At 40.7% G+C, this 14,286-nt stretch overlaps 1 protein-coding gene across 1 annotated transcript; it reads right to left on the reverse strand.

Moving 5' to 3' along the window:
• Window positions 1-6,499: 6,499 nt before the first annotated feature.
• Window positions 6,500-8,113, reverse strand: LOC138870581 (uncharacterized). The gene is made up of 4 exons (XM_070148402.1): window positions 7,885-8,113; window positions 7,714-7,786; window positions 7,241-7,394; window positions 6,500-6,739 (listed from the first exon to the last, which is right to left on the reverse strand). Exons 1-4 carry the CDS (start codon window positions 8,111-8,113, stop codon window positions 6,500-6,502), a joined length of 696 nt encoding a protein of 231 aa, XP_070004503.1.
• Between the last annotated feature and the right edge of the window lie 6,173 nt (window positions 8,114-14,286).

Here is a 14,286-nt window from a genome sequence, read left to right on the forward strand (position 1 = left end):
TAAATTTGGGGAGAAGCGGAGTTGATTTGATGTGATTTGGACGTCCGGTTGAGAAATAGTGAAATTTAAGTGTTCTTGAGAAAAATCATAAGTATTGAGGTTAAATTCATTGTTTTAGATGTTATTTTCATGATTTGATTGCACGAGCAAATCAGTATGATATTTTTAAACTTACGTGCATATTTGATTTGGAGCCCGAGGGATCGGGTGAGTTTCGGGTAGGCTTCGGGATGTTTTTAACTTGTAAAAAAAACTTGCTGTCATAAAAGAAAACTGTTGTCATAACAGTTTCTAGTGCACTAGTGCTCCACACCTTTTCTTCAAAAAAAAAAAAAAAAATCATAGAATCCAACTCGGCAGCAGCCATTTTTTCATATTTTCGAACTAAAAAGACCTAGAGGCATTTTTCTTCACACAGGTTCATCTCCAAAGTGTTGGTAAACAATTGTAAAATCTTATCTTTCGATTATCCAATGTTTTTCATCACTTTTCAATCAAAAATCAAGAATTTTCATGGCAAAAAATGGGGGTTTGGGTAGAATTAGAATTTTGTAAAAATCAAATTTTGACCTCGAATTGGGGTCGGATTTCGAAACTAATTGCATACTCGAGCTCGGGGGTAAATGGGTAAACAGAATTTGGTCCAAACCCCGAGTTTGGACCAAGCGGGCCCGAGGTCATTTTTTTTTTTAAGAAAACGTAGGAAAACTATAATTTTTCAGAATAGTTAGTTCCTTTAGCATTAATTAATGATATTAAGTTAATTATGATTAGATTCGAGTGTATTAGAGGTGAATTCAAAAGGAAAAGCTATAATTGAGTAGTAAGTGACCTGCGAATTTGAGGTAAGTGCTTGGTTTAACCATGACTTGAGGGAATAGGAACCCCCGACCTAATTGCTACGTGAATTTGCATGTGCGTGGTGTATAGATGAGGTGACGAGTATCTATACACCACCAAGTTATCTATTAAACATGATCCCTTCCCCGTTTCCAATTTAATTGATCCCTGGCTTAATTGTTTTATGATCATTGATGTCTATATGCTTACTTGGTTTCGTTAAATTACTGTTAAGTATTGTTTCAAGTATTTTGGAAGTGTTGGTTGTTCCTTTGGCTTCATTGTGATACATAAAATGGTGATCTAGTTGACAGTGTTTTAATATATATTACGGTTGATTTATTTGTGAAATGATAAATGATGAAGTTATGAGTGGTACGGTTTACTGTTTACAATTGTTGAGGCAAAAATATTGTGAAAGGCATTGATTTGAAATTTGTGAAATCTTTATAAATAAAAGTGATATGATTGTCTGGTGGGAGCCAATTGCACGCCGCAACAAGGAGTGATAAGGGTGTACAAGTGGGATCAGGTTGCATGCCGCAATAGGAGAAATAAGAGAGATATTTGTATATAAGGAGGAGGAATAAGGGTGGACTGGTGGGAGCGGGTTGCACGCCGCAACAAGGAGCGATAAGGGAGAATATTTATGATTTATTAATTTTTAAATAAAAGGAACAGAAATCTTTCTATTTTACTCTACTGTTTATCTTATATTTGACACCTACAGTTACTTTGAAAGCGAAATTTGAAATGTGGAAGCTTATGTGAGAATTTGGTTATAGCTGAGACCTAGCAAGAGGTGGCTAAGTTATTTCATTTATTGATATAGTTGATTGTTTTTGTTTAGTTTAGAATTTCATTCTTGCTTTATTATTTATATGTTGTTACAGGTTATATTATAATTGCCCCGCCGTAGCCTCGTCACTACTTCGTCAGGGTTAGGCTCGGCACTTACTTAGTAAATGGGGTCAGTTGTACTGATACTACACTCTTCACTCTTTTGTGCAGATCTAGATACTGTCCAGTGTTAGAGACTTTAGTAGCTGTCATTCATTACTTGGAGACACGAGGTAGATCTGCTGGCATCCGCAGAATTCTTGGAGTCTTCTCTTAGTTTTATAAAGACTGTTTATTTTACTCAAAACAGATACATTATTTCTTTCAGCCCATTATATGTAGTATTCTTAGAAGTTCGTGAATTGTGACACCAGACCCTGGGGTAGTCTTAGAGTTATATATTTAGTTCGTGGCTTGGTTTATTTATTCGTTTATTATTTTATTCATGAAGTTATTGATGGAAACTATCAGATTTAGTAATATTTAAATCGTCTTATTATGTTTTAATAATTAGTCAAAGGGAAATGGCTAATCAATTTCTAACACTGGCTTGCCTAACAAGTGTGGTGTTACGCGCCATCATGGCCCTAAGGTTGGGAATTTGGGTCGTGACATTTTGGCTGCTCTAAGTAAATCCATTATGTAAATTAAATTATGAAATTAAATTAATAATTCTAAATAATAAAATAAGTGTACACCAAATAAGAGAAAGAGATGGAACGAGTGTACCGGGGTTTCGAATGTCGTACTAATTTTGATATCAAAAATCAAACTTCAGTTGATAGACCGAAACTTGATAGTTGATACTTGATAGTACATGATAACACACTTCACTTGAATACTTGATATTTGATAATAATAATTTTTTAATGGCTAAACCAAAATAATTGATGAAATTTGAAATAATAAGTAATTGAGAATTTGAGATTTGAGAATTTAAGAACAACAATATCAAGAGAAAATAAGAGTAGTAAGAGAGTGAATTGTGAGAAAAATGAAGAAGAAGGGTGTTATTTATAGGTTTTAAAAGGTTAAAAATGTAATTTTTCAATTACTAGGGGTGGGGCTATATTTTTAATAGGGAGACCGAAATGGCCATTTCTGCAAAATCTGGTTGTTCCCCAATGGTCATTTCTCAATTTGACCGTTGGCAAAGGTCCAAATAATTTAAAATAAACCTGTAACGGTAACCGAGCTGATAACGAGCTGCAGCCCAGAAACAATCCATTAACGGGTTACAAGCTTAGTGGGTACGGTGTACCGTTATCCAAAACATATTCGTCCAACCCCCCACCCCCCCCCCCGACCAACCCGTCCCAGCCTGCACATTAAGCAACAGTAACGGGCTGAACCGGGCCGACGGGGGCGTCAGCCCGATTAACACCTATAAAGTGGATCTCATCATCCTCGCCTCTTGGAGTAGCTGGGTTGGTGAACATCTGGCGCACCGCCTCGGTAGTGTCGGCAACCAGGTCTGGCTCCTCAAACTGGCCAGCTAATGCCACTGGAGCTGATGGTGCTGCTGGTGCTGCTAGAGCTGGATCCAACAGCATGTCAAATGGAAGATCTTCAGCTGCTGCAATCTTGGTCACCTCTCTCCGCAGCCTGTCAACTAATTTCTTGGACACCTAGGATTTCCTTATTTTCTTTACTTGCTTTCCCAGCTCCTCAATCACTGATCCATGCTCTACCAAAGTGTTCAATATGGTGGTCTGGTTCTCCAAGAGCGTCTTCAAAGGCTCCTCCACTGTTGGAGGAATATGGGGTTCCAGAATGGATGACTGTGCTGCAACAGTACTAGATATGTTAAACAGATTTCTAGTGGCTTTCTGTATCCAGTTGTTGAGGCTCTCCAGAGTCTGGGAGACTCGCAGCGCAAAAAGTGGAACAGTAGGCATAGGTACCGGCTTCAAAGCTGAGATGGAAGGCAATGAGGCTAAATGTGGGGGCATGGAAGCTACACTAGCTGAAGGCTTTGCTAAAGTGGATGGCATATCAGCTATCACTATTGGTGCCATCGATGGCTCATCAGACTAGCCAATGGTGGTAGTAGGCTGACCCTTTCTCTTAGGGTTATGTGCATCCATCAGAGAATACCATTAGAAGGGCTTCTTCGCTCCCACCTTCGTATCAAAATCTTTTTGCCCCACCCGTACATTTGTAAGGTACTCAGTGATGGTGTTAGTATATAGGTAGGAGGTATCAGCTTACCTACCAACCACAGACATGTTGGCCGACATCATGGCACCCACATTGATCGGGTACCTAGGCATAATGGAGGCGACTAGAACTATTTGCGAGATAGGAAGGTTCGTTTCATTCTGGCACGGGTCTAGTCTGCTGCATACAAAAGTCTAGCATCCCTTCACCTTGAAGTTCAGGGTGTTCCACTGAATAGGTATCCCTGCTATGATCCATGGTGGTGGTGGGCCCGGGGCTGCAACAATCTCAGCGAGCCATGGGCGAGCTGCATCTCCCATCGCTAGCTTTTCCAAGTACTATGCAGGTTCAACATCTTCAAACCCCACGTAGGTGTTCTAGGTGTGCTGGTCAAACCGCACCTTCATATTCCTCACTTTGGTCACTTTGGTCCCTTTATTTATGTGCGCCACATTGGCATAGAACTCCTTGACCAGATACTCCTTTGCATGCAGTACACTCTGGGTGAACCACATCCACCCTTTCTGCTCTCGGAACTATCTCAAGACTACCGGATTGTACTTGTCAAGGTATTTCAATTGGAATTGCCGCTCAAGAGTGAGCGATCACACTGGCCACCACTCATGGAAGCTAGTGAAGACAACTAGATTAACGAACTGGTCTTCCCAAACCTCTTTCTTCTTCGACCTCACAAGGCCGGCAACTGTAGTATCTCCCCCCTCGGCCATCATCCAAAATATCATCAATTGTAGTCTCCGGTTCCTCAAGGATAGGTGTAGAGGATGGCTCCAAAGCCTGACTGGCACTCTCTGACCCCTCGGAGGTGCTATGTGATATGGAAGGCTCCTTGCGGAGTTGACACCTCCTCAGTAGCTTTGATTACATAGCCGGATGCTCTTAAACCGAGTCGCCCTCTGATGCTTCCCTAGATGGGGCATAAGAACTGGATTCGGAGGGCTCTAGATTTCTTCCTCGGCGGGCTATAGTCTTCTTGGTGATTATCTTTTCGAGGGCGAAGGTTAAAGTACTTTTGCCTCGGCCTCCAGAAGGTTCACCCTTCCTCTTTGAAGTATCTCCACGGCCTCGAGATCTAACTATTTTCTATAACAAGCAACATCAGGAGTCAGATGTAATTCAAGTGCAAACAGACAGTGAACACACCGTGTAAAATATGCTTAAGGGGTGAGGGAGTGCGGTCCGCACAATTATAAGTGTTGCCGCAAGCAGAACATTGCAGACTGCACAATTTGATCTTACAGCCGCAGAACTGGATCTTCGGTCCGTATAATTATTAGTGCAACCGTAGAACTGGAGTGAGGTACCCACATTTTCTATCATGGCCGCACATCAGATTCACCAGAGTTCCAACTCTCTAAAGACAGTGACTGGGCTATTTTGCGACCGCACTCACTTTTCTGCGGTCACGATGGGATTTTAGCGGTCCGCACAATTTAAAATGAGGCCGCAGAATCATGCTTGACACAAGACCCTAATCTCAACTTCTATGGACCGCATAATTTCTCGTGCGGCCGCAGATTTCAAAACATTAACGAACAGAGTTCTAGGGTTAACAATGTTTTTGCACAATTTTGACATGGTATTAACATTGAAGCATGAAAATTAAGTTACCCATTTCCTATGAGCAATTATCAATTACCCACAACATATTCACCCCACAACATTGTTCAAATAGATTCATAGACAAATGGTTCAAAATTTAACCAAAAATCTAAAAATTTAAAGAAGTTAATCAAGATGATGATGTATACCAGAGAGTAAGGAATGCAAGAGATGAGTGATCAACAGTTGTTACGCTTGTGAGCAGCAACTTTAACAAGAAATTTCAATTTTAGAACTGTTGAGCTCAGAGAGAGAAAAAGAGGAACAGTAGCCCTAAGTCTACTATTTATACTTGGACGGTCCGACTAAGGGAGAAAGGGCTTATTGCGGCCGCAGAATTCGTTCTGATGTCCGCACTCTGCTACCTAGAGCTCACAAGCCCCTGCTGATCTGCGGTCTGCAAATTTTGTTGTCCGGCCGCAGATATTTTTTGCGGACTGCAGATTTTGGTGTGCGGGTGCACTTTGGTTATTTCTATAACAAACAAAACTTCAAAGAGTATGCATTTTCCCTTTTCAATTTGTAAGATTCGCACTGCAATTGTGCGGCCGCAGTTCCCTTTCGCTGTAGCAATCACAATTATGCGTTCCGCACAATAAACATGTGGTCCGCACTTTTTTCATACTTAGCCAATTTTCGGGGCACAATTCCTACAATACACTTCAAATGCAGTTAGCACAAAATTAATACCTAATTGTAAAAGAAGAAAAGAAATGAAAAAGAAACATGGGTTGCCTCCCTAGAAACGCTTGATTTAACGTCGCGGCACGATGCAGATTACTATCACTTGAAATGAATCACCGCCACAACATGGCTATCACCAACTTTTTTGCAAGTAATGCTTCACTCGGTGACCAATGACTTGGAATACCTCATCATTTTTATTCTTCAAGTCCAATGCACCAAAGGGTGTCACACCCGCAACTTCAAACGGGCCACTCTGTTTAGACTTTAGCTTTATGGGAAACATCCTCAACCATGAATTGAACAATAACACAAGATCACCCTCTTTGAACTCTTTGTTCCATATGTACTTGTCTTAAAGATATTTCATATTCTCTTTGTATAAGGATGAACTTGTGTATGCATAGTACCGGAACTCATCCAACTCATTCAAATGTGCCACCCTCAAGTTAGCGGTGACATCCCACTCAAGATTCAACTTCTTTAAAGCCCGCATGACTTTGTACTCAAGTTCCCCCAGAAGATGACAAGCTTTTCCGAACACCAATCGATATGGAGACATTCTTATAGGTGTTTTGCAAGCCTTCTTATAAGCCTATAAAGAATCATCAAGTTTCTTGGACCAATCTGTCCGGTTAGCAATCACTATTTTGGACAAAATACTCTTTATATCCCGGTTGGAGACTTCCACTTGACCGCTTGCTTGTGGATGATAGGGAGTCATGACTTTATGAGTGACACCATACTTGGTGGGTAAGGTGTCGAAGGCTTTGTTGCAAAAATGTGACCCCCCTCCCCAATCATTTATGATAGCCCGTGGAGTACCAAACCTTGTGAAAATATTCTTCTTCAAAAACGCCACCACACTTCTCACCTCATTTTTAGGTAGAGCAATGGCCTCAACTCATTTAGACACATAATCAACCACGACTAAGATGTAGGTGTTTCCACAAGAACTCACAAAAGGACCCATGAAGTCAATACCCCATATATCGAAAATATCAATCTCCAAAATAGTGGTGAGGGGCATTTCATTTTTCTTTGAGATTCCATCGGCCCTTTGGCATTCATCACATCGCTTGACTAGATCATTTACATCCTTGTAAAGAGTGGGCAAATAGAAATTGCAACTTAGCACTTTGGCAGTCATTCCCGCTCCACTAGGGTGACCACCATATGGTGAAGAATGACAAGCCCCAAGAATTTCACGTTGCTCTTCCTCCGGTACACATCTTCTAATCACCCCATCCCTACAAATTCGAAAAAGGTACGGTTCATCCCAATAATAGTCTTGAAAATCCCGTTTGAGATTCTTCTTTTGGTTTGAAGAGAACTCATCCGGAATGATACGACTCACAATAAAACTTGCTAGATCCACAAACCATGGCACTTCTTTCATGAAATAGCCAAAAGTTTCTCATCGGGAAGGAGTTATTGATTTCAAGGCCATCATGCGACCTCCTCTCCTCCTCCAAACGAGACAAGTGGTCCTCCACTTGATTTTCACTTCTTTTTTGATCTTGGATGTCAATATCAAACTCTTGCAACAAAATCACCTATATCATCAACCTGGCTTTGGAATCTTTCTCACTCATAAGATAACGAAGTGCCACATGATCCGTGTGGACAATCACTTTTGCACCTATCAAGTACGGGGGGACTTCTTAATAGCAAACACAATGGTAAGGAGATCTTTCTCCGTAATGGTATAGTTTACTTGGTCACTATTCATGGTCTTACTAGCATAGTAGACGGGATAAAAAATCTTGTTGATGTGTTGCCCCAAAATAGCCCCCACCACTACATCACTTGCATCGTACATAAGCTCAAAAGGAACACTCCAATTTAGAGCGGTGATAATGGGAGTAGTAGTCAACTTGGACTTTAACAATTCAAAGGTTCTCATGAAATCATCATTGAAGTGGATCTTAGCATCTTTCTCCAAAAGTTTGCATAACGGGTTCACCATTTTAGATAAATCCTTGATGAAATGCCTGTAAAACCCCGCGTGGCCTAAGATACTCCGCACGCCCTTCACCGAAGTTGGAGGTTGGAGTTTAGAAATCACCTAAATCTTTATGTTGTTGACTTCAATTCCATTCTTTGAGATTTTTTGGCCAAGGACAATGCCTTCCTCGACCATGAAATGAAGTTTTTCCCAATTGAGCACCAAATTTGTTTCTTCACATCTTGCCAACACTTTATCCAAGTTTGCGAGACAATCATCAAAAGACTTTCCGAACATTGAGAAGTCATCCATGAAGACTTCAAGGTAATCTTCCACCATGTCCATGAAGATGGCCATCATACACCTTTGAAAAATTGTCGGTGCATTGCACAACCCAAATGGCATCCGCTTGAAGGCAAAAGTACCATAAGGAAATATAAAAATAGTTTTCTCTTGATCCTCCTGAGCAATAAGAATTTGGTTGTAGCCGGAATACCCATCAAGGAAACAATAGAAAGCACGGCCGGCCAATCTATCAAACATTTGATCTAGGAAGGGAAGTGGAAAATGGTCCTTCCTCGTAACTTTGTTGAGCATATACTATAGTCCATACACACTCTCCACCCGGTTATTGTTCTTGTAGGAATCAACTCATTCTTGTCATTTGTAACCACCGTTATGCCCCCTTTATTTGGGACACATTGAACTGGAGAAGTCCATGAACTATTGGAAATGGGGTAGACAACCCCGGCATCCAACCACTTGATGATCTCCTTTTTGACAACCTTTTGCATGGCTTCACTGAGTCTCCTTTGATGTTCAATAGATTGTTTGACACCTTCCTCCAAGTTAATCTTGTGCATGCAAAATGCGGGGCTTATCCCTTGAATATCCACCAATTTCCTGACAATAGCCTTCTTCCTCTTTTGTAGCACCGCCAATGTGGAGTCTACCTGCACGTTAGTCAAACAAGAGGAAAGAATAACCGCTAAAGTAGAAGAAGGGCCAAGAAATCCATACCTAATATGTGAGGCAATAGCTTCAAGTCCAAGATAGGAGGCTTTTCAATTGAAGGCTTTGTAAGAGGAGTTGTCCTATTTTAAATATCCAAGGACAATTTGTGGGGTTCATATGTGTATGACCCCATTCCTTGCAAAAAGTTCACACATTCCACAAAACCATCCATCTCGTCATCATCAAAGTTGAGCAAGACGGCCTCCAACATATCACCAACATTTATCACAACACTTGTTTCATCCACAATTACATCGGTCACCAAGTCCACAAAAGAGCACACTTCATTGCTATTGGGTTGCCTCATGGACTTACACATATGGAAAACCACTTTTTCATCACCAACCCGGAAAGTATGTTCTCCGGCTTCAACATCACAAAGAGCATTCCTTGTAGCAAGGAACGGTCTATCAAGGATAATCGACACCTTATAATCAACCTCACAATCAAGAATGACAAAATCTATCGGGAGAATGAATTTATAAAACATGAACAGAAACTTCCTCAATCACTCCCAAAGGTCTCTTCATAATACGATCGGCCATATGCAATCTCATAGAGGTGGGCCTTGGTTACCTAATTCCCAATGTCTTGAAAACATAATAGGGCATCAAATTTATACTTGCCCCAAGATCACAAAGAGCTTTAACTCAGCACTTCCAATTGTACATGGAATCGTGAAAGCATCGGGATCCTCTAACTTGGGAGCCATTGAATGCATAATTGCACTAACTTGATGAGTCATTTTATAGTTTCGAAATTCATTGACCGCTTCTTTGTCACAAGATCCTTCATGAAATTTGTATAACCGGGCATTTACTCCAAGGCTTCAACTAATGGCACATTGATTGAGAGACTCTTCATCATTTGAATAAACTTCATGAGTTGGTTTTCACCATTTTTCTTTTCAAGTATTTGAGGGTAGGGAGGTGGAGGCTTAGGCAATGGTGCCCTAACCTTTTGCACTACCGGTTTCGGCATGTCAATAATTTGATCCCTAGATAGGTTCACCTCCTCATGAGTCTCTTCCACATTATCATCAATATCAATCTGAACCTCATCATTGGATTGCTTAACATTGTTCAGGATCTCCTCTTATTACACTACTTGCTCTTCATCAATTTTCCTTTTTCTTGAGGTGGGTGCATTCCCACCTTTTCCACTCCTTATAGTAATGGCCATGGCATGTCCTCTGTTGTTCCCACCCTTAGGGTTCACCACCGTGTCACTTGGTAATGCCCCCTTAGGATGAGTATTTAGAGCTTGAAAGATTTGCCCTATTTGAACTTCCAAGTTACGGATTGATGTATTATGGGAGGAAAGTTGGGCATCAGAATCGGCATTCTTCTCCATAATTTTCTTGAGCATATTTTAAATACACCCGATTTCATTGTTGGAAGAACTTGGACCATGGGAAGGATAAGGAAGCGGGTTGCTCGGTTGTTGATATATCAGGAACCTTTGAAAACCCGACCCCCGATTTCCTTGGTTATTGTTCTATCCCCCTTGATTCTTACCTCCCCAATATCCTTGGTTGTTACCATTACAATTACCTTGGTTATTTCCACCACTCCACTTTCCTTAATTGTTGTTATTATGCCAATTCCCTTGATTTTTGCCGCCACTCCAGTTACATTGGTTGTTAGAATTCCAATTACCTTGATTACCTTTAGGTCACCATTGTTGTTGATTTGGGCCTTGAGAGTTGTTTCTTTTCCCTTGAAAGTTGTTCACATATTGCACTTCCTCCTCTTGTTCATTGTAATATTCATCTTGATCCAACCCACTATCTTTTTGCATATACACTCGGTTATGCACTTGTGGACCCTTGGTCCTTCTTTTTTTCACCATCATATTTACTCCCTTCATGGAATTGACTTGCTTAGGACTTTTCATTTGTTGAAATTGAGCCTTTGCTAATTGATTCATTGTGGTGGTCAATTCGGCAATGGCTTGCCCATGGTCATTCAACTCTTTATGGAGGTGAATCACGTTCGGATCACCTTGAGGAACATTAGCCCAACTTTTCCATGCCTATGATGTGTTCTCCATTTCATCTAAAATCTCACAAGCTTCCGCATACGGCATTGTCATAAAAATTTCCACCGGCAAGTTGATTTACCGCACACTGGTTGGCCGTATTGATCCCCTGATTGAAAGTTTGTTGAATCATAACTTCTGTCATGTTATTATTGGGGCATTCTTTGACCATTGTTCTATACAACTCCCATATCTCATGTAACGGCTCATTGGGCTCTTGTTTGAATGCTAGAATCTCGTCTCTAAGAGTATCCATATGCCTGGGAAAAAAGCACTTGTCAATAAATTTCTCCGCCAACTCATCCCATGTATGGATGGAATGGTTTGTCAATCTTTCCAACCAATCTAAGGCTTTTCCCCGTAGAGAGAAGGGAAATAACCTTAACCTTAAAGGATCCTCGGAGACGTCTGTCTGTTTACTCCCCCCAACAAGTGTCCACAAACCCCTTCAAGTGTTGTTATGCATTTTGACTTGGAGCCCCGGTGAAGAATCCGCGTTGCTCTAGCAATGCGAGCATTACATTTGTGATTTGAAAGTTGCCCGCCTTAATGTGGGGAAGGACTATGGCACTTGCATACCCTTCATTTGGTTACACCTAGTGTGGAGCTGCTCTTGCTGGAGGTGAGGGTGGAATAGGTACATTGTCTTGAGGCACCCGGCCTCTTCTATTTGATTGAGGTTCAAGAGGAACCTCTTCAACTTGGTCCTCCTCAACGTCCACATCCCCTAAAGGCATATTTCCGAGTTGATCATTGTTGTTTGCCATTGTTGCACCTACAATTGATTCACAAAAACGACGCCAAAAATTAATCTCGTCCAATTCACACCTCAAATCAAGGATATGAAATGGTCGATTGCAATAGTAATACCCAACAAGAGTCGGGGTCGATTTTCATATGGAGTTATATATGAGATTTAGGAGTATATATTATAGTACGTGAGTATGAACTATCTCAATTTAAACTTTCACAAATTGGGGTTGCTTCTATGTCTATTTTAAAGTAAGATTGCAAAGTTAAGAAATGAAACTAAGAAATTGTTTTTGTTGTTTTTCAAATTATGTAAAAAGTCTAGGGCTATGACCATCACCTAGAGTTTTGCCTAATGGGATATAAACCTTAACGCTTTTTTTGTTGATAGGGTGCATTATAGCTATCAACACTCAATTACCCACAAAATACCTCTCGGTCAGAGAGTGATTTTCTCCAATTTGGCTTTCTCAAGTCCAAATGAGTATTGCACAAAATAGTTGATAGAAGCTCAAGTCGGGTTATTACTATCTCTAGATTGAACCCTTAATTGGGATTATCAATCTCTCGATTGAACGAATTTCTTGTTAGCCAACTTTTCCTAGACGAAGTCTCTCTTTCTCAAGTGAGACTAAGTCAAATAGGCATGAACTAATATTTGCAACCATTAATTCCACACATGAACAAGGCTAAATAATAAATATCCAACCATAAACATGCATTAAATCAAACACCCATAAGGTTTACATGCTAGGGTTGGGTCACAACCCTAGTAAAAATCTAGCTACTTATGGTTGAAATTGAAGAAATAGAAGAAGAGATGCTAAATAAACTCATATTATAAAATCAAAATGATAAAATCTATGTTAAAATATCCCAAAATATGAAAAACTACTAAAACAAGAAAAGAGAAATGGCTATTGTAGCTGCTGATATCAAAAGTTAATCTAAAATTGTGAAACTCGTCTATTTATATAGGGCTACAAATTTTAGACAAAAATACCCTTCAGGAGGTTCTGCGGGCGCACAATTCCATGTGCGGTCAGCAGATTTCTTGAACTTTGTCAGGACCTAGAGGTCTACGGCCGTATAATTTTGATTTGCGGCCGCAAGGCACTCTTTCTACGGTCTGCACTTTTACAAGTTCGGCCTCACTTGATGTTCGGCGGCCCGCGCTTTTACACCTGCGGCCGCGTAGCTCTTCTTCTGCTGCCGCACAAATCCTGTGTTGTCTGCACTTCTGGGGACTTGGAATGCACAATCTCAAAACTTTTGGTCCTAGCCATCTTTTGTAGCCCCACAATTCATGTGGGGACTGCACTTTGCACCAAACTCTGCTAGCTTTTCCTTCAACATCTGCGGCCGCAGATGATATTCTACCGTCCGCACTTTTAGGCTTTGTGCCTTTTATGGCCTTGAGTTCAGATTACTCCTTTTTTGGGTTGGATTTCATCTCGAGAGTTCATCTTCGAATATTCCTACAATTAAGCACATTTCATAATTTTCCGGGAACACAATTAAATGCTTTTAGACAAAAACAAAAGCTAAAAGGCGCTAATAAGTAGTCAAAATCCCCACTTATCAGAGACCCTCGAAGAGATCCATGACCGAGGTTTCGACTTATCTGCCGAGATCAAGGAGGAAAAAAGACTTGAGCTCGAGGCCAAAAACAACTAGCTGAACCCAAAGGTGAAAGAGGGCTCCGAGGGTTCTAAAGACTCCGTAGGCCCCGATAGGTCTGGCGACGAATTGGGATCCAGTGAAGATTAGGCGTGAATGCCTTGGGATTTTTTTAGTTTTTATGTATATACTTTTTGTTTATTTTAAGGCTGTTTTTGTTGGGCCTATGTAAAGATATTCTGGAATATATAAAATTTTCCCCTTTTGGCAATTTCATCTGTTTTAGCATCTTTTCACAATTTTCATTGTTGCAAATATTTCTAGTGCCTTAGCACATAATCTAATGTAGTAGCAAGTCATTTGTTTTTCGGAGGTCCAAACAGAACCTAACCTCGATGTAATTTTTTATTTGCTTAAATTTTAGTAAAACTCGAAGTGACCAGGAGTTTTCCAAAAATGCTTAAGTATTCTTAGATGATGCTTTTGTCGAGGTAACCTTTTGGCAGGTTCTGAATTTTTATTGAAGGCCTTATGTTTTGATAACGGGCTTCGAACGCCTCCGATCTATTTTTTATAGTGTCTGTAGCCTTTTGGGTTTAAGCATTGCCTAATAGGTTTTGTGCCTCCGGGATTTGATAGCCCGAGATGCCCGAATAGTTTCGAACGATAGTCCCCGAGTATAGGTAGCCTTTGGGCTCTATAGTCCCCCAATAGGATAACCCTTAGGCTCGGGTAGGTGTAGCCTTTGGGCTCGATAGTCTCGAAAAGGG

This window comes from Nicotiana sylvestris, chromosome 6 (genome assembly GCF_000393655.2).
Source record: "Nicotiana sylvestris chromosome 6, ASM39365v2, whole genome shotgun sequence".
Lineage (NCBI taxonomy): Eukaryota > Viridiplantae > Streptophyta > Magnoliopsida > Solanales > Solanaceae > Nicotiana > Nicotiana sylvestris.

What these genes read in the sequence shown, in the direction of transcription:
- LOC138870581 (XM_070148402.1), bottom strand. Translation starts at nt 8,113, where the DNA reads ATGGTGAACCCGTTATGCAAACTTTTGGAGAAAGATGCTAAGATCCAC. An exon ending in TTATCCCGTCTACTATGCTA is followed by an intron (nt 7,787 to 7,884) that starts GTAAGACCATGA and finishes CGTACTTGATAG; the next exon opens with GTGCAAAAGTGATTGTCCAC. An exon ending in TGCCCACTCTTTACAAGGAT is followed by an intron (nt 6,740 to 7,240) that starts GTAAATGATCTA and finishes GATTCTTTATAG; the next exon opens with GCTTATAAGAAGGCTTGCAA.